Source organism: Corella eumyota, chromosome 7 (genome assembly GCF_963082875.1).
Source record: "Corella eumyota chromosome 7, kaCorEumy4.1, whole genome shotgun sequence".
Classification (NCBI taxonomy): Eukaryota; Metazoa; Chordata; class Ascidiacea; order Phlebobranchia; family Corellidae; genus Corella; species Corella eumyota.
The window spans coordinates 5515435-5541898 of NC_137496.1; the positions used below are offsets into that span (position 1 = coordinate 5515435).

Below are 26464 nucleotides of genomic sequence, written 5' to 3' on the forward strand. Positions count from 1 at the left end.
AGGGCCAAGGCACTTGGCGAAATAACATCAAAATCTATCTGGACCCATCTTTTACACATTACATATCACATACCATACCACACCTGAACGACAACACAACAGAAATAACAAATACGTGGACTAAAATTAAGAGTTTTATAAAAAATGCCAATATCAAATTCGCCAAAAAGCACTCAAATAATTTTACCGATATGAGAAATAAACTAGAACTACAACTTGAAGAGGCAAAATTAAACTTACAAGGAAATCTAAATCAACAATTGACCCAGAAATATTTCAACCTTAAAAAACAACTGTACAATTTACACAGATCTCATACCAAAAACAAAATTCTGCAAACAATACTTTCCACAACATATACCAACGCCCCGGACAGCTACATATATTCCCTTTTGAAATCAAAAACCGAGCCCACGGAAATCCTCGAACTATACGACGACCATCTTCTGCCCTTTACAAAAACCCGTGAACTCCTAGACATAACTTTCAACTACTATAAAAATATTTACAAGCCACCAACTTTAGTAAACACCCACCCCTTTTTCAACCAACAATTTCCACAATTAACAACAGACCAATCAGATCTCTTAACCAAGCCGATAACAAAAGCAGAAATTCTGACAACAATTAAAAGCCTTACTAAAAACAAAGCCCCAGGCCCTGATGGTCTTTCTAACGAATTGTTTATCTCCCAACAGGAAGCCTTGCTTCCACCTCTGCTAAAACTGTTCAACCATTTTCTTGAAACTGGATTAATCCCAGCAAATTTCAAAACTGGAAAAATTACCCTTATTCACAAAAAAAGCTCCAAATCTGAGATAAAAAATTACCGCCCCATCTCTTTACTAAATTCAGACCTTAAATTGTTTAACAAAATATTAGCCAACCGGATAAAACTCATAACACCATTTTTACTCAGTGGAACCCAATTTGCTCAACCAGGCCTCTCAGTTGTAGGTGCAAGCCTGCTACTGAGAGACATCTACCATAAATTGTCTTACAATAAAGTAACAGGCTACATGCTTTCACTCGACTTTGCCAAGGCTTTCGACTCCATCAGTCATTCTTTCCTGTCGCAAGCTCCACAACACTTCAATTTTCCTCAAAAATTCATTAAACTAATCGACACTTTACACTCAGACATTTTCTCCACTATATACATAAATAAACATCCAACATCCCCCGTCCCGATTCGAAACGGTGTCAGACAAGGATGTCCCCTAAGCCTACACTTGTTTACTCTTGCTCTAGAACCGCTACTCCTGTACATGCAACATCAACAAGATGTCATCGGAGTACGACTTACAAGCCGACATACCATCAAAGCGGTCGCGTATGCCGACGACATAACCCTGACCCTTACCACCCCCCGGTCCATCCACGCTGCCCTATCAACTCTTCAACTTTTTTCAAATGCCTCCGGACTGAAACTCAATCACGAAAAAACCAAAGCACTGCTTATCAACCCACCCACTGCTGTAATAAACCTACCTCAAAATATCACTTGGACTAATTCTGTAATAACTCCACTTAACATCCCAATTGGAAAACCTAAATTTATAACGCAACATTGGAACCACATATGCCAAAAGATATCCGACGAAGAAAAATGTCTAAGAAAAATATTTTCGACACTAGACCACAAAGCTGTACTTTCCAAAACAAAGCTCCTGCCACATATTATAAATTTTGCATCAGTCTACCCAATGCCAAAAACAAAACAAATCACCATCTCCAACATAATCTTAAGATACGCCCTTAAAAATCAAAATCAATTACAGCTGGAAACCCTGGCACTTACTCGAACTAACGGGGGCTACTATTTCCCCAATATAAGGCTTTACTCGGACCTTTTCTTTCTCAAACCAATATTCTCCCACTTTAATTTTCGTAAAAACAGTACTCCTCCATCTCCGCAAGACTTAACAATCGAATATAATATCGGACTCCTCCTCTCCAAAACGTATGAAATGCCTTATCTAAATTCGATTCCACACGCCGACATACTTACACCACTTTATAAACACTACATCGACATCATTAACAATTACAAATTAACCCCAAAGCACCTCCAATTAAACTCAATCTCAAAACTTTACAAAACCCTGAACAACCAACCTAAACAAGACAAGACAACACCACTGTATGGCCGAACATACACAATAACATTCTCTCAAACAACCTAAAAACTATAAATTATAAAATTACTCAAAATGTACTTTCCACCAGATCAACTTTCTTACCCAATCTCCTAGACAATAATTCAAACTGCCCTCTCTGCAATACAAACGCATATGAAACGTCAATCCACTTACTCCACAAATGCAACAAAATTTCTCCCCTTCTCACTTATACCAACAACATTTTTACAAAACTCACTGGACATGACCATAACATATTTCAAAATTCCGACCATATGAACTTAAGCCCACCTTCAACAATTTCAATAGTAAACCTAGACCAATACGTACTACTAATATCAACACTCCACCATAAAATTTGGCAATACAGGAATAAAATAGTCTATGAAAAACATACCTTCTCACAAAAAAAATTAATCGCTTCCTATATTCAATCCATACAATCCAGACTCCACTTTGAAACAAATAAGCCATACCCGATATACACTAGCCAAATAGCCGAATTAGTACAAGTAATACAGACAACAGAACACCACTACCACACAGCAATAACCTAAAAATTAACGTACATAACACTGCCAAAATAAACCTATTTTCTCCTTACTAATCCTTTCAATGTTTTCAATTTTTTACTTTAACTATATGCATGTAAACGCCGTGAACATTTACTATTGTTATTTTGAACTTTAATGTATTTCTCCATTTTCATCACCCGTACTCCTTGTTATTTTCCTTTTTGTTTTTTTGTTATGAATTACGCGCAATATTCTTTATTTGTATCACCCTTATGTAATGCAAATAAACAAAAAAATACAACATGACAGCCCAACAGCAACAGCAACAGTCCGCCGGCAAAGCCAAGAAGACGCCGAAGGCCGCGCCGCCGGCGCACCCCACCTACCGGGTCATGGTCGCCGCCGCCGTGGCCGCGACCAAGAACAAACGCGGCACGTCTCGCCAGGCCATCGTCAGCTACATACGGAGCAACTACGACGTAAAGGACGGCACGGCCAGCCGCAACGTCACCGCCGCCGTCAAGCGAATGACCGCCGACAAGACTCTCGCGCAGACCAAGGGCACGGGCGCGTCCGGCTCTTTCAAGCTTCCCGTCGCCGAGAAGAAGAAGAAGCCCGCCGCCGCCGCCGCCGCCGCTAAAAAGCCGGCCGCAGCAGCGAAGAAGAAGAAGCCCGCGGCCGGCCAGAAGAAGACCGGCACGCCGTCCAAAAACAAGCGGGCCGCGGCCAAGAAGTCGGCGCCCGCCGCCTCGAAGAAGGCCACGCCGAAAAAGGCAGCCAAGAAGCCCGCCGCGAAAAAGGCCACGACGGCGGCCAAGAAGCTCGCGGCCGCCAAGCCGAAGCCGAAGAAGCCCGCCGTGAAGAAGGTCGCCGCGAAAAAGTCGACGACGGCGAAAAAGGCCAGCAAGAAGTAGCCGGCGCGGCGTTGCGCCCGTCTGGCGCGCCCTCACACAACGGCTCTTTTCAGGGCCACCCGTTGTTTCAGTCGAGAGAGATTCCCGGGGTCGGGGTAATTACGAAGCCGGCAGGTGGCCGGGCGGCGTCGCTCGCGATCGACTGCCCTTCGACGTTCGGCGCCCCGCGGCGAAGCACGAAACGAGCGGGGTGCGCGCGCTGCACGCCGATTGGTCGCGGCGGTGAAAATGCGCCAAAGCGCGCTTTCGCGTTTCGCTCGCGTCCGACTCGGCCCGTATAAAGGCGCGCGCCGGCCGAAGTCGAGCACATTCTTCAGCGGACAGCGAAGCAGCAACAACAACTCACTCACTTATCAGCAACATGTCAGGACGAGGCAAAGGCGGAAAAGGCTTGGGAAAGGGGGGCGCGAAACGACATCGCAAGGTTCTGCGCGACAACATCCAGGGTATCACGAAGCCCGCGATCAGGCGTCTCGCTCGACGGGGCGGCGTCAAACGAATCTCCGGCCTTATCTACGAAGAGACTCGCGGCGTGCTCAAGGTCTTTCTCGAGAACGTGATTCGCGACGCGGTCACCTACACCGAACATGCAAAACGGAAGACCGTAACCGCGCTCGACGTCGTCTACGCTTTGAAGCGCCAAGGGCGAACGCTGTACGGCTTCGGCGGTTAGGCGGCGGGCCACGCAGGCGACAGCAACACAATCGGCCCTTTTCAGGGCCACCCGTTTAACGCAAGAGAGAGTTACTTAGACCGGCACGCCGGGCGATGTTTTTTTCGCCGCCGAATCGACTCGCCTTCCCGGCCTCGCTCGGCGCCGTTTCATTGGCGCTCAGCGGAGCGCGCTCATTGGCCGCGCGCCGGCGCGCCAATTCTTCGACCAACGGCAAGCGACGCAGTGGCAGTATAAAAGGCGCTTCGAACCGAGCGACGACATCAGTTTCAGTGGAACGTCGTCGCAATAAACAAGCAGACCAAGCAAAAAGCAAAGAAATAGCAAGAACCAAGCAGACAGCTCGAAAGTCGACTGGCGGAGAAGTCGATGCACGCGGCCGACGGGGAACTGCAGGCCCGCGCGCGACGAGCGGCTCTTCGGCTTTGCCTTCGCTTTGCCTCCGGCGTTTCCTTTACCTCGTCCTGACATGTTGATTCGTAGTTGCGGTTGGTGCTTCAAAGTAAGACTGTGAGGCCGTCGCCGCTCGAGTCGCTTTATATATGCTGCAGTTTTGCGCGCGCCGACCGGTCGTCGACCAATCGCGCGGCGCGCGCCGCAACTCGCTCGACTGCGATTGGTGCCCGTTTCGATGGCCAATTTGCATAAGGGAAAGCCCCCCGTTGTTTCGTATGCGCTGCAGTTAGCGCGCGCGTCGACCAATCGCGTGGCGAGCGCCGCAACTCGCTAGACTGCGATTGGCGCCCGTTTCGATGGCCAATTTGCATAAGGGAAAGCCCCCCGTGGCGAAGGCGGCGGAACGCCGATTGGCCGTTGCCGAGTCGCTCGAACGGCTCGCGCGCCTGCGATTGGCCGGCGCTTCGAGTGCTCATTTGCATAGCGGCGGCTTTAAAAGCGAGCGCGCCGACCAGCCGCCACACTCAGCTCGCAAACCCACCACAACCGCGACAACACGATGGCAGCATCAAAAGGCACGAAGAAGGCAGTCAAGAAGGCCGCGCCGGCCGAAAACAAAAAGAAGCGACGCGCCCGCCGAAAGGAGAGCTTCAGCATCTACATTTACAAGGTGCTCAAGCAGGTGCACCCCGACACCGGCATCTCCAGCAAGGCGATGAGCATCATGAACTCGTTCGTGAACGACATCTTCGAGCGAATCGCGTCCGAGGGCTCGCGCCTGGCAACCTACAACAAGCGGCACACGATCAGCAGCCGCGAAATCCAGACCGCCGTGCGACTGCTCTTGCCCGGCGAACTGGCCAAGCACGCCGTGTCGGAGGGCACCAAGGCCGTGACCAAATACACCAGCTCGAAGTAGTTTTTCGACGACGACGAAAAAAAAAACAGCGAAACGGCTCTTTTCAGAGCCACCCCTCGTGCTCGAAAGAGAAAAGCCACCACGCCCGTTCGCGGGCCCCATCGAAAAACACGTTTATTAATATTTTTATTATCAGACAAAGTTGTTGTTGTTGTTGTTCGCTCGTTCGCAAATAGCGGCGAGAAGATCGAAATTTCGCTCGGGCCCCGGTCGCTCGAGTGCTTTCGGCGGCCGCGCGAGCTCGCAAAACGACGGGACGGCTACGCCCCACGACGGCCAGACCTGCGCCCTTGGGCGCGCCGCGGTTCCTGCGAGGCGCCAAGGCGACGAAAGACGGCGGCGCGGGCCCGTCGCTCGCCGAACGGGCCGAACGAGGCGAGCAAACTCGCCAAAACGCGGCCCGGCAACGTTTTGCCGAGGTTCGGCGACCGACCGCGAGCGAAGCTCGGCCACCACGCGCACGGCGACGCGACGGGGGGCTGCGGCGGCCGAAGACGCTCGTTTCGAGCCGCTGCCGAGCTCCGTCCGAGGTCGCGCGGCCGCGCCGCAGCAAGAAACGTGCTCGCGCCTTAGCACAGATTCGCCAGCAAAAGCCGCCGCCAGGCCGATCGCTCCGTTCGCGTCGTTTCGTTTCGGTTCGACAGCGAGCTATTTATAACGCGTCATAGCAGTGGCCGGGCTTTCATAGCGAAAAGCGAAATCGAACGAAGACCAACCAACATGACAGCCCAACAGACGAAGAAAAGCAGCATATAATTAGATCGCGAAGTTCTGCCCGATTTTTGTCTGTCAGTCTTAGTTCAGTGAAAGTTAACAAAGAGTTCTACAGAATCTTTGGATTACTACTTAATTTCTGAAAAAAAAACAAGCACCACAAATAGGAGTATATTTTTCTGAAGACCCCTCAACCCAGATTATACATCCCCACTGCCAAAATGGCGAAAAGAAACAGAAATGCTGCGAAAAACAACCAAGCAGTAGCAGATACCCTAAACACTTCACCGCTTAACCCAACTCCAACCCATACTCCAACTAGGCCTGTAATACCACCAAGAACAAAACATTCTCAAAAAACCTACGACAACCAAACCCAATACCACTACATCAACAATGAAACCCCTCCCCCAAAAAATAATGAAGAAAACTATCCTTCAACATCAAAAACCGCCAACAATCAACCAACTTACGCCCAAATTACAACAAAACCTTCAACCGTTCCAAACCAAAACCAATTCGTCTGTGACCACGAAACAGATGTGTTGATAAAATTCACTGAAATGAGACCTCGAAATTGGCTTATCAACGAAATTAAAAACCTAAAATTTGAACCCACACATCTTGAAAGTCTATTCTGCAAATTCAACGGCCTAGCTATTATCACAATGAACAACAGGCAAAATGCTAAAAAACTGGAAGCCAATGTCAACAACTTAATTGATAATAAAACGTGGCAAAATGTCAGCTACTGCAAGCTCTGGAAACAGGACTTCGTACCCATAACGGTGCAAGATATACCAGGCCGATACACAGATGAACCGATTATAGAAATTTTTTTACAAACTTACAATCTGCCAGTTACAAAGGTGCATAGACAACGAGACCCAAACGGTATCCTTACAGGAAAACGTTTCTTTTATGTAAACGGTGACCTCCTAAAGCAAGTAAAAATCCCTACATTTTTCAAAATTCAAGGCTACCACTTTCCAGTTTACTATTTTGGACAAAGAACCCCAAAAGTACCACAAAATGCAGACACCCAACAACAAGCATCGAATAAAGTCAACACACCACAACAAAAAATCGTGAAAGAAAACAACAACCAACCCGTAAAACCACACCAAGCTGAGCAATCAATGATCAGCAGTGGATCTTCTCAAGCCTCCGGACCGCCGCCTAAACGACCACTCTTTCACCATTCTACACCATCTCACCAACTATCAACATCAAAACTAACAACCATAGACTCTTGTGTATTTATAACCGACGAAGAAAGAAGAACCATAGAACAATACCATCATGAACATAATCTCACATTAGAATGTTCAACCTCATCCGACGATCAAGACTCCACCCCGGAAGCACCCCAAGCAAACCAAACGGTACCTTTTTAACATTTCTCGTAACCTTAAACTTTAATATAATGATTTTTCTAATTTATATTGCTTTCATTCGTTTTATGTATAATATGCTTAACACCTGGAACCCACAGTTAAAACCAACCCATAATCGCAAAAATCAAACCAACGCTAAATTTCACAACCAAAGGCACAAAATAAACCCAATTTTACACAACAACAAATTACCAAAACCTTACCTACCTACTTTCCATAAATCGAAAATAATCTTTTTTAAATACACACCTGGATGACGTCGATGTTAAAAATTACCTCCTTGAACTGCAACGGGCTTGGCGACCCCGTAAAACGCCAAGCCCTTTTTGCCAGCCTTTCTCAGACCCAAAATTCCATAATACTACTGCAGGAAACTCACTCCCACCACCATCTTGAACAGCTCTGGTCCAACGAATGGAAGGCTGGCAAATCCTTTTTCTCCTCCTCCCCCACATCTACCATCGCTCGTGGGGGCGTTGCAATTCTAATAAACACAAATAATTTAATAGCCAAAAACGTTAATCTTACTCCAGACGGCCGCACAATAAGTATCGATATAGATACGTATACCCACACCTTTCACATAGTCAACATTTATGCACCTTGCTCCGGTCATTACAAAAACTTGACTGAAAATACCAACTATTTTAACTCTATCTTTCACCTGGTTTCATCGCAATACCCCACAATTGTAGCTGGTGATTTTAATAACATTGAAAACTTCAAACTCGATCTCAACCCACCAATTATCAACAAAACTAACAATCATTCGTTCTTTCGATTTTGCGAAACCCTTTCTATAGCTGATGCATTAAGGAAACTCCAACCAAAAATAAAACAATATACGTATACCAGTTTAACCAGTCAATCAAGAATAGATAGAATATATACATCAAACCAAATTAAAACAATATCCCACAACATAATACCATGCTGCCTTTCCGACCATGATTTTGTCACAGCAGATCTAACTCTCAGCTCAGCACAAAAAACAAACAAGGGCCAAGGCACTTGGCGAAATAACATCAAAATCTATCTGGACCCATCTTTTACACATTACATATCACATACCATACCACACCTGAACGACAACACAACAGAAATAACAAATACGTGGACTAAAATTAAGAGTTTTATAAAAAATGCCAATATCAAATTCGCCAAAAAGCACTCAAATAATTTTACCGATATGAGAAATAAACTAGAACTACAACTTGAAGAGGCAAAATTAAACTTACAAGGAAATCTAAATCAACAATTGACCCAGAAATATTTCAACCTTAAAAAACAACTGTACAATTTACACAGATCTCATACCAAAAACAAAATTCTGCAAACAATACTTTCCACAACATATACCAACGCCCCGGACAGCTACATATATTCCCTTTTGAAATCAAAAACCGAGCCCACGGAAATCCTCGAACTATACGACGACCATCTTCTGCCCTTTACAAAAACCCGTGAACTCCTAGACATAACTTTCAACTACTATAAAAATATTTACAAGCCACCAACTTTAGTAAACACCCACCCCTTTTTCAACCAACAATTTCCACAATTAACAACAGACCAATCAGATCTCTTAACCAAGCCGATAACAAAAGCAGAAATTCTGACAACAATTAAAAGCCTTACTAAAAACAAAGCCCCAGGCCCTGATGGTCTTTCTAACGAATTGTTTATCTCCCAACAGGAAGCCTTGCTTCCACCTCTGCTAAAACTGTTCAACCATTTTCTTGAAACTGGATTAATCCCAGCAAATTTCAAAACTGGAAAAATTACCCTTATTCACAAAAAAAGCTCCAAATCTGAGATAAAAAATTACCGCCCCATCTCTTTACTAAATTCAGACCTTAAATTGTTTAACAAAATATTAGCCAACCGGATAAAACTCATAACACCATTTTTACTCAGTGGAACCCAATTTGCTCAACCAGGCCTCTCAGTTGTAGGTGCAAGCCTGCTACTGAGAGACATCTACCATAAATTGTCTTACAATAAAGTAACAGGCTACATGCTTTCACTCGACTTTGCCAAGGCTTTCGACTCCATCAGTCATTCTTTCCTGTCGCAAACTCTACAACACTTCAATTTTCCTCAAAAATTCATTAAACTAATCGACACTTTACACTCAGACATTTTCTCCACTATATACATAAATAAACATCCAACATCCCCCGTCCCGATTCGAAACGGTGTCAGACAAGGATGTCCCCTAAGCCTACACTTGTTTACTCTTGCTCTAGAACCGCTACTCCTGTACATGCAACATCAACAAGATGTCATCGGAGTACGACTTACAAGCCGACATACCATCAAAACGGTCGCGTATGCCGACGACATAACCCTGACCCTTACCACCCCCCGGTCCATCCACGCTGCCCTATCAACTCTTCAACTTTTTTCAAATGCCTCCGGACTGAAACTCAATCACGAAAAAACCAAAGCACTGCTTATCAACCCGCCCACTGCTGTAATAAACCTACCTCAAAATATCACTTGGACTAATTCTGTAATAACTCCACTTAACATCCCAATTGGAAAACCTAAATTTATAACGCAACATTGGAACCACATATGCCAAAAGATATCCGACGAAGAAAAATGTCTAAGAAAAATATTTTCGACACTAGACCACAAAGCTGTACTTTCCAAAACAAAGCTCCTGCCACATATTATAAATTTTGCATCAGTCTACCCAATGCCAAAAACAAAACAAATCACCATCTCCAACATAATCTTAAGATACGCCCTTAAAAATCAAAATCAATTACAGCTGAAAACCCTGGCACTTACTCGAACTAACGGGGGCTACAATTTCCCCAATATAAGGTTTTACTCGGACCTTTTCTTTCTCAAACCAATATTCTCCCACTTTAATTTTCGTAAAAACAGTACTCCTCCATCTCCGCAAGACTTAACAATCGAATATAATATCGGACTCCTCCTCTCCAAAACGTATGAAATGCCTTATCTAAATTCGATTCCACACGCCGACATACTTACACCACTTTATAAACACTACATCGACATCATTAACAATTACAAATTAACCCCAAAGCACCTCCAATTAAACTCAATCTCAAAACTTTACAAAACCCTGAACAACCAACCTAAACAAGACAACACCACTGTATGGCCGAACATACACAATAAAATTCTCTCAAACAACCTAAAAACTATAAATTATAAAATTACTCAAAATGTACTTTCCACCAGATCAACTTTCTTACCCAATCTCCTAGACAATAATTCAAACTGCCCTCTCTGCAATACAAACGCATATGAAACGTCAATCCACTTACTCCACAAATGCAACAAAATTTCTCCCCTTCTCACTTATACCAACAACATTTTTACAAAACTCACTGGACATGACCATAACATATTTCAAAATTCCGACCATATGAACTTAAGCCCACCTTCAACAATTTCAATAGTAAACCTAGACCAATACGTACTACTAATATCAACACTCCACCATAAAATTTGGCAATACAGGAATAAAATAGTCTATGAAAAACATACCTTCTCACAAAAAAAATTAATCGCTTCCTATATTCAATCCATACAATCCAGACTCCACTTTGAAACAAATAAGCCATACCCGATATACACTAGCCAAATAGCCGAATTAGTACAAGTAATACAGACAACAGAACACCACTACCACACAGCAATAACCTAAAAATTAACGTACATAACACTGCCAAAATAAACCTATTTTCTCCTTACTAATCCTTTCAATGTTTTCAATTTTTTCACTTTAACTATATGCATGTAAACGCCGTGAACATTTACTATTGTTATTTTGAACTTTAATGTATTTCTTCATTTTCATCACCCGTACTCCTTGTTATTTTCCTTTTTGTTTTTTTGTTATGAATTACGCGCAATATTCTTTATTTGTATCACCCTTATGTAATGCAAATAAACAAAAAATACAACATGACAGCCCAACAGCTTTTCATAGCGAAAAGCGAAATCGAACGAAGACCAACCAACATGACAGCCCAACAGACGAAGAAAAGCAGCATATAATTAGATCGCGAAGTTCTGCCCGATTTTTGTCTGTCAGTCTTAGTTCAGTGAAAGTTAACAAAGAGTTCTACAGAATCTTTGGATTACTACTTAATTTCTGAAAAAAAACAAGCACCACAAATAGGAGTATATTTTTCTGAAGACCCCTCAACCCAGATTATACATCCCCACTGCCAAAATGGCGAAAAGAAACAGAAATGCTGCGAAAAACAACCAAGCAGTAGCAGATACCCTAAACACTTCACCGCTTAACCCAACTCCAACCCATACTCCAACTAGGCCTGTAATACCACCAAGAACAAAACATTCTCAAAAAACCTACGACAACCAAACCCAATACCACTACATCAACAATGAAACCCCTCCCCCAAAAAATAATGAAGAAAACTATCCTTCAACATCAAAAACCGCCAACAATCAACCAACTTACGCCCAAATTACAACAAAACCTTCAACCGTTCCAAACCAAAACCAATTCGTCTGTGACCACGAAACAGATGTGTTGATAAAATTCACTGAAATGAGACCTCGAAATTGGCTTATCAACGAAATTAAAAACCTAAAATTTGAACCCACACATCTTGAAAGTCTATTCTGCAAATTCAACGGCCTAGCTATTATCACAATGAACAACAGGCAAAATGCTAAAAAACTGGAAGCCAATGTCAACAACTTAATTGATAATAAAACGTGGCAAAATGTCAGCTACTGCAAGCTCTGGAAACAGGACTTCGTACCCATAACGGTGCAAGATATACCAGGCCGATACACAGATGAACCGATTATAGAAATTTTTTTACAAACTTACAATCTGCCAGTTACAAAGGTGCATAGACAACGAGACCCAAACGGTATCCTTACAGGAAAACGTTTCTTTTATGTAAACGGTGACCTCCTAAAGCAAGTAAAAATCCCTACATTTTTCAAAATTCAAGGCTACCACTTTCCAGTTTACTATTTTGGACAAAGAACCCCAAAAGTACCACAAAATGCAGACACCCAACAACAAGCATCGAATAAAGTCAACACACCACAACAAAAAATCGTGAAAGAAAACAACAACCAACCCGTAAAACCACACCAAGCTGAGCAATCAATGATCAGCAGTGGATCTTCTCAAGCCTCCGGACCGCCGCCTAAACGACCACTCTTTCACCATTCTACACCATCTCACCAACTATCAACATCAAAACTAACAACCATAGACTCTTGTGTATTTATAACCGACGAAGAAAGAAGAACCATAGAACAATACCATCATGAACATAATCTCACATTAGAATGTTCAACCTCATCCGACGATCAAGACTCCACCCCGGAAGGACCCCAAGCAAACCAAACGGTACCTTTTTAACATTTCTCGTAACCTTAAACTTTAATATATTGATTTTTCTAATTTATATTGCTTTCATTCGTTTTATGTATAATATGCTTAACACCTGGAACCCACAGTTAAAACCAACCCATAATCGCAAAAATCAAACCAACGCTAAATTTCACAACCAAAGGCACAAAATAAACCCAATTTTACACAACAACAAATTACCAAAACCTTACCTACCTACTTTCCATAAATCGAAAATAATCTTTTTTAAATACACACCTGGATGACGTCGATGTTAAAAATTACCTCCTTGAACTGCAACGGGCTTGGCGACCCCGTAAAACGCCAAGCCCTTTTTGCCAGCCTTTCTCAGACCCAAAATTCCATAATACTACTGCAGGAAACTCACTCCCACCACCATCTTGAACAGCTCTGGTCCAACGAATGGAAGGCTGGCAAATCCTTTTTCTCCTCCTCCCCCACATCTACCATCGCTCGTGGGGGCGTTGCAATTCTAATAAACACAAATAATTTAATAGCCAAAAACGTTAATCTTACTCCAGACGGCCGCACAATAAGTATCGATATAGATACGTATACCCACACCTTTCACATAGTCAACATTTATGCACCTTGCTCCGGTCATTACAAAAACTTGACTGAAAATACCAACTATTTTAACTCTATCTTTCACCTGGTTTCATCGCAATACCCCACAATTGTAGCTGGTGATTTTAATAACATTGAAAACTTCAAACTCGATCTCAACCCACCAATTATCAACAAAACTAACAATCATTCGTTCTTTCGATTTTGCGAAACCCTTTCTATAGCTGATGCATTAAGGAAACTCCAACCAAAAATAAAACAATATACGTATACCAGTTTAACCAGTCAATCAAGAATAGATAGAATATATACATCAAACCAAATTAAAACAATATCCCACAACATAATACCATGCTGCCTTTCCGACCATGATTTTGTCACAGCAGATCTAACTCTCAGCTCAGCACAAAAAACAAACAAGGGCCAAGGCACTTGGCGAAATAACATCAAAATCTATCTGGACCCATCTTTTACACATTACATATCACATACCATACCACACCTGAACGACAACACAACAGAAATAACAAATACGTGGACTAAAATTAAGAGTTTTATAAAAAATGCCAATATCAAATTCGCCAAAAAGCACTCAAATAATTTTACCGATATGAGAAATAAACTAGAACTACAACTTGAAGAGGCAAAATTAAACTTACAAGGAAATCTAAATCAACAATTGACCCAGAAATATTTCAACCTTAAAAAACAACTGTACAATTTACACAGATCTCATACCAAAAACAAAATTCTGCAAACAATACTTTCCACAACATATACCAACGCCCCGGACAGCTACATATATTCCCTTTTGAAATCAAAAACCGAGCCCACGGAAATCCTCGAACTATACGACGACCATCTTCTGCCCTTTACAAAAACCCGTGAACTCCTAGACATAACTTTCAACTACTATAAAAATATTTACAAGCCACCAACTTTAGTAAACACCCACCCCTTTTTTAACCAACAATTTCCACAATTAACAACAGACCAATCAGATCTCTTAACCAAGCCGATAACAAAAGCAGAAATTCTGACAACAATTAAAAGCCTTACTAAAAACAAAGCCCCAGGCCCTGATGGTCTTTCTAACGAATTGTTTATCTCCCAACAGGAAGCCTTGCTTCCACCTCTGCTAAAACTGTTCAACCATTTTCTTGAAACTGGATTAATCCCAGCAAATTTCAAAACTGGAAAAATTACCCTTATTCACAAAAAAAGCTCCAAATCTGAGATAAAAAATTACCGCCCCATCTCTTTACTAAATTCAGACCTTAAATTGTTTAACAAAATATTAGCCAACCGGATAAAACTCATAACACCATTTTTACTCAGTGGAACCCAATTTGCTCAACCAGGCCTCTCAGTTGTAGGTGCAAGCCTGCTACTGAGAGACATCTACCATAAATTGTCTTACAATAAAGTAACAGGCTACATGCTTTCACTCGACTTTGCCAAGGCTTTCGACTCCATCAGTCATTCTTTCCTGTCGCAAACTCTACAACACTTCAATTTTCCTCAAAAATTCATTAAACTAATCGACACTTTACACTCAGACATTTTCTCCACTATATACATAAATAAACATCCAACATCCCCCGTCCCGATTCGAAACGGTGTCAGACAAGGATGTCCCCTAAGCCTACACTTGTTTACTCTTGCTCTAGAACCGCTACTCCTGTACATGCAACATCAACAAGATGTCATCGGAGTACGACTTACAAGCCGACATACCATCAAAACGGTCGCGTATGCCGACGACATAACCCTGACCCTTACCACCCCCCGGTCCATCCACGCTGCCCTATCAACTCTTCAACTTTTTTCAAATGCCTCCGGACTGAAACTCAATCACGAAAAAACCAAAGCACTGCTTATCAACCCACCCACTGCTGTAATAAACCTACCTCAAAATATCACTTGGACTAATTCTGTAATAACTCCACTTAACATCCCAATTGGAAAACCTAAATTTATAACGCAACATTGGAACCACATATGCCAAAAGATATCCGACGAAGAAAAATGTCTAAGAAAAATATTTTCGACACTAGACCACAAAGCTGTACTTTCCAAAACAAAGCTCCTGCCACATATTATAAATTTTGCATCAGTCTACCCAATGCCAAAAACAAAACAAATCACCATCTCCAACATAATCTTAAGATACGCCCTTAAAAATCAAAATCAATTACAGCTGGAAACCCTGGCACTTACTCGAACTAACGGGGGCTACAATTTCCCCAATATAAGGCTTTACTCGGACCTTTTCTTTCTCAAACCAATATTCTCCCACTTTAATTTTCGTAAAAACAGTACTCCTCCATCTCCGCAAGACTTAACAATCGAATATAATATCGGACTCCTCCTCTCCAAAACGTATGAAATGCCTTATCTAAATTCGATTCCACACGCCGACATACTTACACCACTTTATAAACACTACATCGACATCATTAACAATTACAAATTAACCCCAAAGCACCTCCAATTAAACTCAATCTCAAAACTTTACAAAACCCTGAACAACCAACCTAAACAAGACAACACCACTGTATGGCCGAACATACACAATAACATTCTCTCAAACAACCTAAAAACTATAAATTATAAAATTACTCAAAATGTACTTTCCACCAGATCAACTTTCTTACCCAATCTCCTAGACAATAATTCAAACTGCCCTCTCTGCAATACAAACGCATATGAAACGTCAATCCACTTACTCCACAAATGCAACAAAATTTCTCCCCTTCTCACTTATACCAACAACATTTTTACAAAACTCACTGGACATGACCATAACATATTTCAAAATTCCGACCATATGAACTTAAGCCCACCTTCAACAATTTCAATAGTAAACCTAGACCAATACGTACTACTAATATCAACACTCCACCATAAAATTTGGCAATACAGGAATAAAATAGTCTATGAAAAACATACCTTCTCACAAAAAAAATTAATCGCTTCCTATATTCAATCCATACAATCCAGACTCCACTTTGAAACAAATAAGCCATACCCGATATACATTAGCCAAATAGCCGAATTAGTACAAGTAATACAGACAACAGAACACCACTACCACACAGCAATAACCTAAAAATTAACGTACATAACACTGCCAAAATAAACCTATTTTCTCCTTACTAATCCTTTCAATGTTTTCAATTTTTTACTTTAACTATATGCATGTAAACGCCGTGAACATTTACTATTGTTATTTTGAACTTTAATGTATTTCTCCATTTTCATCACCCGTACTCCTTGTTGTTTTCCTTTTTGTTTTTTTTGTTATGAATTACGCGCAATATTCTTTATTTGTATCACCCTTATGTAATGCAAATAAACAAAAAATACAACATGACAGCCCAACAGCAACAGCAACAGTCCGCCGGCAAAGCCAAGAAGACGCCAAGAACAAACGCGGCACGTCTCGCCAGGCCATCGTCAGCTACATACGGAGCAACTACGACGTAAAGGACGGCACGGCCAGCCGCAACGTCACCGCCGCCGTCAAGCGAATGACCGCCGACAAGACTCTCGCGCAGACCAAGGGCACGGGCGCGTCCGGCTCTTTCAAGCTTCCCGTCGCCGAGAAGAAGAAGAAGCCCGCGGCCGGCCAGAAGAAGACCGGCACGCCGTCCAAAAACAAGCGGGCCGCGGCCAAGAAGTCGGCGCCCGCCGCCTCGAAGAAGGCCACGCCGAAAAAGGCAGCCAAGAAGCCCGCCGCGAAAAAGGCCACGACGGCGGCCAAGAAGCTCGCGGCCGCCAAGCCGAAGCCGAAGAAGCCCGCCGTGAAGAAGGTCGCCGCGAAAAAGTCGACGACGGCGAAAAAGGCCAGCAAGAAGTAGCCGGCGCGGCGTTGCGCCCGTCTGGCGCGCCCTCACACAACGGCTCTTTTCAGGGCCACCCGTTGTTTCAGTCGAGAGAGATTCCCGGGGTCGGGGTAATTACGAAGCCGGCAGGTGGCCGGGCGGCGTCGCTCGCGATCGACCGCCCTTCGACGTTCGGCGCCCCGCGGCGAAGCACGAAACGAGCGGGGTGCGCGCGCTGCACGCCGATTGGTCGCGGCGGTGAAAATGCGCCAAAGCGCGCTTTCGCGTTTCGCTCGCGTCCGACTCGGCCCGTATAAAGGCGCGCGCCGGCCGAAGTCGAGCACATTCTTCAGCGGACAGCGAAGCAGCAACAACAACTCACTCACTTATCAGCAACATGTCAGGACGAGGCAAAGGCGGAAAAGGCTTGGGAAAGGGGGGCGCGAAACGACATCGCAAGGTTCTGCGCGACAACATCCAGGGTATCACGAAGCCCGCGATCAGGCGTCTCGCTCGACGGGGCGGCGTCAAACGAATCTCCGGCCTTATCTACGAAGAGACTCGCGGCGTGCTCAAGGTCTTTCTCGAGAACGTGATTCGCGACGCGGTCACCTACACCGAACATGCAAAACGGAAGACCGTAACCGCGCTCGACGTCGTCTACGCTTTGAAGCGCCAAGGGCGAACGCTGTACGGCTTCGGCGGTTAGGCGGCGGGCCACGCAGGCGACAGCAACACAATCGGCCCTTTTCAGGGCCACCCGTTTAACGCAAGAGAGAGTTACTTAGACCGGCACGCCGGGCGATGTTTTTTTCGCCGCCGAATCGACTCGCCTTCCCGGCCTCGCTCGGCGCCGTTTCATTGGCGCTCAGCGGAGCGCGCTCATTGGCCGCGCGCCGGCGCGCCAATTCTTCGACCAACGGCAAGCGACGCAGTGGCAGTATAAAAGGCGCTTCGAACCGAGCGACGACATCAGTTTCAGTGGAACGTCGTCGCAGTAAACAAGCAGACCAAGCAAAAAGCAAAGAAATGGCAAGAACCAAGCAGACAGCTCGAAAGTCGACAGGAGGCAAGGCGCCTCGCAAGCAGCTCGCCACCAAGGCCGCCCGCAAAAGTGCGCCGGCCACGGGCGGCGTCAAGAAGCCCCACCGTTATCGACCGGGGACAGTCGCGCTGCGCGAGATCAGGCGTTACCAGAAGTCGACCGAGCTGCTCATTCGCAAGCTGCCCTTCCAGCGACTCGTGCGCGAAATCGCGCAGGACTTCAAGACCGACCTCCGCTTTCAGGGCAGCGCCGTGATGGCCCTGCAGGAGGCCAGCGAAGCTTACCTCGTCGGTCTGTTCGAGGACACCAACTTGTGCGCGATCCACGCCAAGCGCGTGACCATCATGCCGAAAGACATCCAGCTGGCCAGGCGAATTCGAGGCGAGAGGGCCTAGGCGAACGCAGCAGCGTGCCGCACCACACAAACGGCTCTTTTCAGAGCCACCCGTTCAACAAGAAAGAGTTCCGAGTAACGTCGGCCGGCGCCGCGCGATTGGCCGACCGGCCGTGCGACGTTCTTTTGCCGCCGAAGCGACCCGCGCTCTCGGCCTCGTTTCGAGAAAGCTAGCCGGTCGGGCAAAAGAGGGAAACCCCCCACTGGCTGCGACAGGCAAGAGAGAAAGAGGCGCGCCGATCGGCCAGCGCGACGTTCTTTTGCCGCCGAAGCGACTCGCGCTCTCGGCCTCGTTTCGAGAAAGCTAGCAGGTCGCGAAAAAAGAGGGAAACCCCCCACTGGCTGCGACACAGCGAGGAGCGGCGGTTGGTTCGCGCACGTGTGTTTGCCGAAAATTGGCAACGAGGGCGCGGCGCAAAATGACGACGAAAACATTCGAAGTCCGGGCATCTCTCTGCAATTCTGTTCGGGTGGCTCTGAAAAGAGCCGTTTCGAGTTTTTTCGTTCGCGCCGTCGTCGTTGCTCAGGCCTTCTTCGAGGTCTTTTTGGGCAAAAGCACGGCCTGGATGTTGGGCAGCACGCCGCCCTGAGCGATCGTGACGCCGCCGAGCAGCTTGTTGAGTTCCTCTTCGTTGCGAATGGCCAGCTGCAAGTGGCGCGGGATGATTCGGGTTTTCTTGTTGTCTCGCGCGGCGTTGCCGGCCAATTCCAACACCTCGGCGCTCAAGTACTCGAGCACGGCGGCCATGTAGACAGGCGCGCCGGCGCCGACGCGCTCCGAGTAGTGACCCTGGCGGAGAAGTCGATGCACGCGGCCGACGGGGAACTGCAGGCCCGCGCGCGACGAGCGGCTCTTCGGCTTTGCCTTCGCTTTGCCTCCGGCGTTTCCTTTACCTCGTCCTGACATGTTGATTCGTAGTTGCGGTTGGTGCTTCAAAGTAAGACTGTGAGGCCGTCGCCGCTCGAGTCGCTTTATATATGCTGCAGTTTTGCGCGCGCCGACCGGTCGTCGACCAATCGCGCGGCGCGCGCCGCAACTCGCTCGACTGCGATTGGTGCCCGTTTCGATGGCCAATTTGCATAAGGGAAAGCCCCCCGTTGTTTCGTATGCGCTGCAGTTAGCGCGCGCGTCGACCAATCGCGTGGCGAGCGCCGCAACTCGCTAGACTGCGATTGGCGCCCGTTTCGATGGCCAATTTGCATAAGGGAAAGCCCCCCGTGGCGAAGGCGGCGGAACGCCGATTGGCCGTTGCCGAGTCGCTCGAACGGCTCGCGCGCCTGCGATTGGCCGGCGCTTCGAGTGCTCATTTGCATAGCCGGGAAAAGCGAAATCGAACGAAGACCAACCAACATGACAGCCCAACAGACGAAGAAAAGCAGCATATAATTAGATCGCGAAGTTCTGCCCGATTTTTGTCTGTCAGTCTTAGTTCAGTGAAAGTTAACAAAGAGTTCTACAGAATCTTTGGATTACTACTTAATTTCTGAAAAAAAACAAGCACCACAAATAGGAGTATATTTTTCTGAAGACCCCTCAACCCAGATTATACATCCCCACTGCCAAAATGGCGAAAAGAAACAGAAATGCTGCGAAAAACAACCAAGCAGTAGCAGATACCCTAAACACTTCACCGCTTAACCCAACTCCAACCCATACTCCAACTAGGCCTGTAATACCACCAAGAACAAAACATTCTCAAAAAACCTACGACAACCAAACCCAATACCACTACATCAACAATGAAACCCCTCCCCCAAAAAATAATGAAGAAAACTATCCTTCAACATCAAAAACCGCCAACAATCAACCAACTTACGCCCAAATTACAACAAAACCTTCAACCGTTCCAAACCAAAACCAATTCGTCTGTGACCACGAAACAGATGTGTTGATAAAATTCACTGAAATGAGACCTCGAAATTGGCTTATCAACGAAATTAAAAACCTAAAATTTGAACCCACACATCTTGAAAGTCTATTCTGCAAATTCAACGGCCTAGCTATTATCACAATGAACAACAGGCAAAATGCTAAAAAACTGGAAGCCAATGTCAACAACTTAATTGATAATAAAACGTGGCAAAATGTCAGCTACTGCAAGCTCTGGAAACAGGACTTCGTACCCATAACGGTGCAAGATATACCAGGCCGATACACAGATGAACCGATTATAGAAATTTTTTTACAAACTTACAATCTGCCAGTTACAAAGGTGCATAGACAACGAGACCCAAACGGTATCCTTACAGGAAAACGTTTCTTTTATGTAAACGGTGACCTCCTAAAGCAAGTAAAAATCCCTACATTTTTCAAAATTCAAGGCTACCACTTTCCAGTTTACTATTTTGGACAAAGAACCCCAAAAGTACCACAAAATGCAGACACCCAACAACAAGCATCGAATAAAGTCAACACACCACAACAAAAAATCGTGAAAGAAAACAACAACCAACCCGTAAAACCACACCAAGCTGAGCAATCAATGATCAGCAGTGGATCTTCTCAAGCCTCCGGACCGCCGCCTAAACGACCACTCTTTCACCATTCTACACCATCTCACCAACTATCAACATCAAAACTAACAACCATAGACTCTTGTGTATTTATAACCGACGAAGAAAGAAGAACCATAGAACAATACCATCATGAACATAATCTCACATTAGAATGTTCAACCTCATCCGACGATCAAGACTCCACCCCGGAAGGACCCCAAGCAAACCAAACGGTACCTTTTTAACATTTCTCGTAACCTTAAACTTTAATATAATGATTTTTCTAATTTATATTGCTTTCATTCGTTTTATGTATAATATGCTTAACACCTGGAACCCACAGTTAAAACCAACCCATAATCGCAAAAATCAAACCAACGCTAAATTTCACAACCAAAGGCACAAAATAAACCCAATTTTACACAACAACAAATTACCAAAACCTTACCTACCTACTTTCCATAAATCGAAAATAATCTTTTTTAAATACACACCTGGATGACGTCGATGTTAAAAATTACCTCCTTGAACTGCAACGGGCTTGGCGACCCCGTAAAACGCCAAGCCCTTTTTGCCAGCCTTTCTCAGACCCAAAATTCCATAATACTACTGCAGGAAACTCACTCCCACCACCATCTTGAACAGCTCTGGTCCAACGAATGGAAGGCTGGCAAATCCTTTTTCTCCTCCTCCCCCACATCTACCATCGCTCGTGGGGGCGTTGCAATTCTAATAAACACAAATAATTTAATAGCCAAAAACGTTAATCTTACTCCAGACGGCCGCACAATAAGTATCGATATAGATACGTATACCCACACCTTTCACATAGTCAACATTTATGCACCTTGCTCCGGTCATTACAAAAACTTGACTGAAAATACCAACTATTTTAACTCTATCTTTCACCTGGTTTCATCGCAATACCCCACAATTGTAGCTGGTGATTTTAATAACATTGAAAACTTCAAACTCGATCTCAACCCACCAATTATCAACAAAACTAACAATCATTCGTTCTTTCGATTTTGCGAAACCCTTTCTATAGCTGATGCATTAAGGAAACTCCAACCAAAAATAAAACAATATACGTATACCAGTTTAACCAGTCAATCAAGAATAGATAGAATATATACATCAAACCAAATTAAAACAATATCCCACAACATAATACCATGCTGCCTTTCCGACCATGATTTTGTCACAGCAGATCTAACTCTCAGCTCAGCACAAAAAACAAACAAGGGCCAAGGCACTTGGCGAAATAACATCAAAATCTATCTGGACCCATCTTTTACACATTACATATCACATACCATACCACACCTGAACGACAACACAACAGAAATAACAAATACGTGGACTAAAATTAAGAGTTTTATAAAAAATGCCAATATCAAATTCGCCAAAAAGCACTCAAATAATTTTACCGATATGAGAAATAAACTAGAACTACAACTTGAAGAGGCAAAATTAAACTTACAAGGAAATCTAAATCAACAATTGACCCAGAAATATTTCAACCTTAAAAAACAACTGTACAATTTACACAGATCTCATACCAAAAACAAAATTCTGCAAACAATACTTTCCACAACATATACCAACGCCCCGGACAGCTACATATATTCCCTTTTGAAATCAAAAACCGAGCCCACGGAAATCCTCGAACTATACGACGACCATCTTCTGCCCTTTACAAAAACCCGTGAACTCCTAGACATAACTTTCAACTACTATAAAAATATTTACAAGCCACCAACTTTAGTAAACACCCACCCCTTTTTCAACCAACAATTTCCACAATTAACAACAGACCAATCAGATCTCTTAACCAAGCCGATAACAAAAGCAGAAATTCTGACAACAATTAAAAGCCTTACTAAAAACAAAGCCCCAGGCCCTGATGGTCTTTCTAACGAATTGTTTATCTCCCAACAGGAAGCCTTGCTTCCACCTCTGCTAAAATTGTTCAACCATTTTCTTGAAACTGGATTAATCCCAGCAAATTTCAAAACTGGAAAAATTACCCTTATTCACAAAAAAAGCTCCAAATCTGAGATAAAATATTACCGCCCCATCTCTTTACTAAATTCAGACCTTAAATTGTTTAACAAAATATTAGCCAACCGGATAAAACTCATAACACCATTTTTACTCAGTGGAACCCAATTTGCTCAACCAGGCCTCTCAGTTGTAGGTGCAAGCCTGCTACTGAGAGACATCTACCATAAATTGTCTTACAATAAAGTAACAGGCTACATGCTTTCACTCGACTTTGCCAAGGCTTTCGACTCCATCAGTCATTCTTTCCTGTCGCAAACTCTACAACACTTCAATTTTCCTCAAAAATTCATTAAACTAATCGACACTTTACACTCAGACATTTTCTCCACTATATACATAAATAAACATCCAACATCCCCCGTCCCGATTCGAAACGGTGTCAGACAAGGATGTCCCCTAAGCCTACACTTGTTTACTCTTGCTCTAGAACCGCTACTCCTGTACATGCAACATCAACAAGATGTCATCGGAGTACGACTTACAAGCCGACATACCATCAAAACGGTCGCGTATGCCGACGACATAACCCTGACCCTTACCACCCCCCGGTCCATCCACGCTGCCCTATCAACTCTTCAACTTTTTTCAAATGCCTCCGGACTGAAACTCAATCACGAAAAAACCAAAGCACTGCTTATCAACCCACCCACTGCTGTAATAAACCTACCTCAAAATATCACTTGGACTAATTCTGTAATAACTCCACTTAACATCCCAATTGGAAAACCTAAATTTATAACGCAACATTGGAACCACATATGCCAAAAGATATCCGACGAAGAAAAATGTCTAAGAAAAATATTTTCGACACTAGACCACAAAGCTGTACTTTCCAAAACAAAGCTCCTGCCACATATTATAAATTTTGCATCAGTCTACCCAATGCCAAAAACAAAACAAATCACCATCTCCAACATAATCTTAAGATACGCCCTTAAAAATCAAAATCAATTACAGCTGGAAACCCTGGCACTTACTCGAACTAACGGGGGCTACAATTTCCCCAATATAAGGCTTTACTCGGACCTTTTCTTTCTCAAACCAATATTCTCCCACTTTAATTTTCGTAAAAACAGTACTCCTCCATCTCCGCAAGACTTAACAATCGAATATAATATCGGACTCCTCCTCTCCAAAACGTATGAAATGCCTTATCTAAATTCGATTCCACACGCCGACATACTTACACCACTTTATAAACACTACATCGACATCATTAACAATTACAAATTAACCCCAAAGCACCTCCAATTAAACTCAATCTCAAAACTTTACAAAACCCTGAACAACCAACCTAAACAAGACAACACCACTGTATGGCCGAACATACACAATAACATTCTCTCAAACAACCTAAAAACTATAAATTATAAAATTACTCAAAATGTACTTTCCACCAGATCAACTTTCTTACCCAATCTCCTAGACAATAATTCAAACTGCCCTCTCTGCAATACAAACGCATATGAAACGTCAATCCACTTACTCCACAAATGCAACAAAATTTCTCCCCTTCTCACTTATACCAACAACATTTTTACAAAACTCACTGGACATGACCATAACATATTTCAAAATTCCGACCATATGAACTTAAGCCCACCTTCAACAATTTCAATAGTAAACCTAGACCAATACGTACTACTAATATCAACACTCCACCATAAAATTTGGCAATACAGGAATAAAATAGTCTATGAAAAACATACCTTCTCACAAAAAAAATTAATCGCTTCCTATATTCAATCCATACAATCCAGACTCCACTTTGAAACAAATAAGCCATACCCGATATACATTAGCCAAATAGCCGAATTAGTACAAGTAATACAGACAACAGAACACCACTACCACACAGCAATAACCTAAAAATTAACGTACATAACACTGCCAAAATAAACCTATTTTCTCCTTACTAATCCTTTCAATGTTTTCAATTTTTTACTTTAACTATATGCATGTAAACGCCGTGAACATTTACTATTGTTATTTTGAACTTTAATGTATTTCTCCATTTTCATCACCCGTACTCCTTGTTATTTTCCTTTTTGTTTTTTTGTTATGAATTACGCGCAATATTCTTTATTTGTATCAACCTTATGTAATGCAAATAAACAAAAAATACAACATGACAGCCCAACAGCAACAGTCCGCCGGCAAAGCCAAGAAGACGCCGAAGGCCGCGCCGCCGGCGCACCCCACCTACCGGGTCATGGTCGCCGCCGCCGTGGCCGCGACCAAGAACAAACGCGGCACGTCTCGCCAGGCCATCGTCAGCTACATACGGAGCAACTACGACGTAAAGGACGGCACGGCCAGCCGCAACGTCACCGCCGCCGTCAAGCGAATGACCGCCGACAAGACTCTCGCGCAGACCAAGGGCACGGGCGCGTCCGGCTCTTTCAAGCTTCCCGTCGCCGAGAAGAAGAAGAAGCCCGCCGCCGCCGCCGCTAAAAAGCCGGCCGCCGCCGCAGCAGCGAAGAAGAAGAAGCCCGCGGCCGGCCAGAAGAAGACCGGCACGCCGTCCAAAAACAAGCGGGCCGCGGCCAAGAAGTCGGCGCCCGCCGCCTCGAAGAAGGCCACGCCGAAAAAGGCAGCCAAGAAGCCCGCCGCGAAAAAGGCCACGACGGCGGCCAAGAAGCTCGCGGCCGCCAAGCCGAAGCCGAAGAAGCCCGCCGTGAAGAAGGTCGCCGCGAAAAAGTCGACGACGGCGAAAAAGGCCAGCAAGAAGTAGCCGGCGCGGCGTTGCGCCCGTCTGGCGCGCCCTCACACAACGGCTCTTTTCAGGGCCACCCGTTGTTTCAGTCGAGAGAGATTCCCGGGGTCGGGGTAATTACGAAGCCGGCAGGTGGCCGGGCGGCGTCGCTCGCGATCGACCGCCCTTCGACGTTCGGCGCCCCGCGGCGAAGCACGAAACGAGCGGGGTGCGCGCGCTGCACGCCGATTGGTCGCGGCGGTGAAAATGCGCCAAAGCGCGCTTTCGCGTTTC

The 26464-nt window shown here is 44.5% G+C and overlaps 6 protein-coding genes across 6 annotated transcripts in view; all 6 read left to right on the forward strand.

Annotated features, from left to right (window-relative positions):
* LOC145760540 (poly [ADP-ribose] polymerase tankyrase-like) overlaps positions 1-26464 on the forward strand; it is a 127568-nt gene that overhangs the window by 63331 nt on the left and 37773 nt on the right. The window lies entirely within an intron of this gene.
* LOC145759905 (histone H4) lies at positions 3931-4243 on the forward strand. Its single transcript, XM_082573760.1, has one exon. The coding sequence runs from the start codon at positions 3932-3934 to the stop codon at positions 4241-4243; it is 312 nt and encodes a 103-aa protein (XP_082429886.1). The 5' UTR covers position 3931.
* LOC145759904 (histone H2B.1-like) lies at positions 5176-5579 on the forward strand. Its single transcript, XM_082573759.1, has one exon. The coding sequence runs from the start codon at positions 5199-5201 to the stop codon at positions 5556-5558; it is 360 nt and encodes a 119-aa protein (XP_082429885.1). The 5' UTR covers positions 5176-5198; the 3' UTR covers positions 5559-5579.
* Positions 17870-18182, forward strand: LOC145759278 (histone H4). The gene has a single exon (XM_082573063.1). It carries the CDS (start codon positions 17871-17873, stop codon positions 18180-18182), a length of 312 nt encoding a protein of 103 aa, XP_082429189.1. The 5' UTR covers position 17870.
* Positions 18503-18913, forward strand: LOC145759111 (histone H3). Its single transcript, XM_082572864.1, has one exon. It carries the CDS (start codon positions 18503-18505, stop codon positions 18911-18913), a length of 411 nt encoding a protein of 136 aa, XP_082428990.1.
* On the forward strand, positions 25604-26209 carry LOC145759504 (uncharacterized). The gene has a single exon (XM_082573344.1). It carries the CDS (start codon positions 25604-25606, stop codon positions 26207-26209), a length of 606 nt encoding a protein of 201 aa, XP_082429470.1.

Bases quoted from the DNA above. Each gene is read 5' to 3' on its own strand.
- LOC145759278 (XM_082573063.1), top strand. From the start codon at position 17,871: ATGTCAGGACGAGGCAAAGGCGGAAAAGGCTTGGGAAAGGGGGGCGCG.
- LOC145759905 (XM_082573760.1), top strand. From the start codon at position 3,932: ATGTCAGGACGAGGCAAAGGCGGAAAAGGCTTGGGAAAGGGGGGCGCG.
- LOC145759504 (XM_082573344.1), top strand. From the start codon at position 25,604: ATGACAGCCCAACAGCAACAGTCCGCCGGCAAAGCCAAGAAGACGCCG.
- LOC145759904 (XM_082573759.1), top strand. From the start codon at position 5,199: ATGGCAGCATCAAAAGGCACGAAGAAGGCAGTCAAGAAGGCCGCGCCG.
- LOC145759111 (XM_082572864.1), top strand. From the start codon at position 18,503: ATGGCAAGAACCAAGCAGACAGCTCGAAAGTCGACAGGAGGCAAGGCG.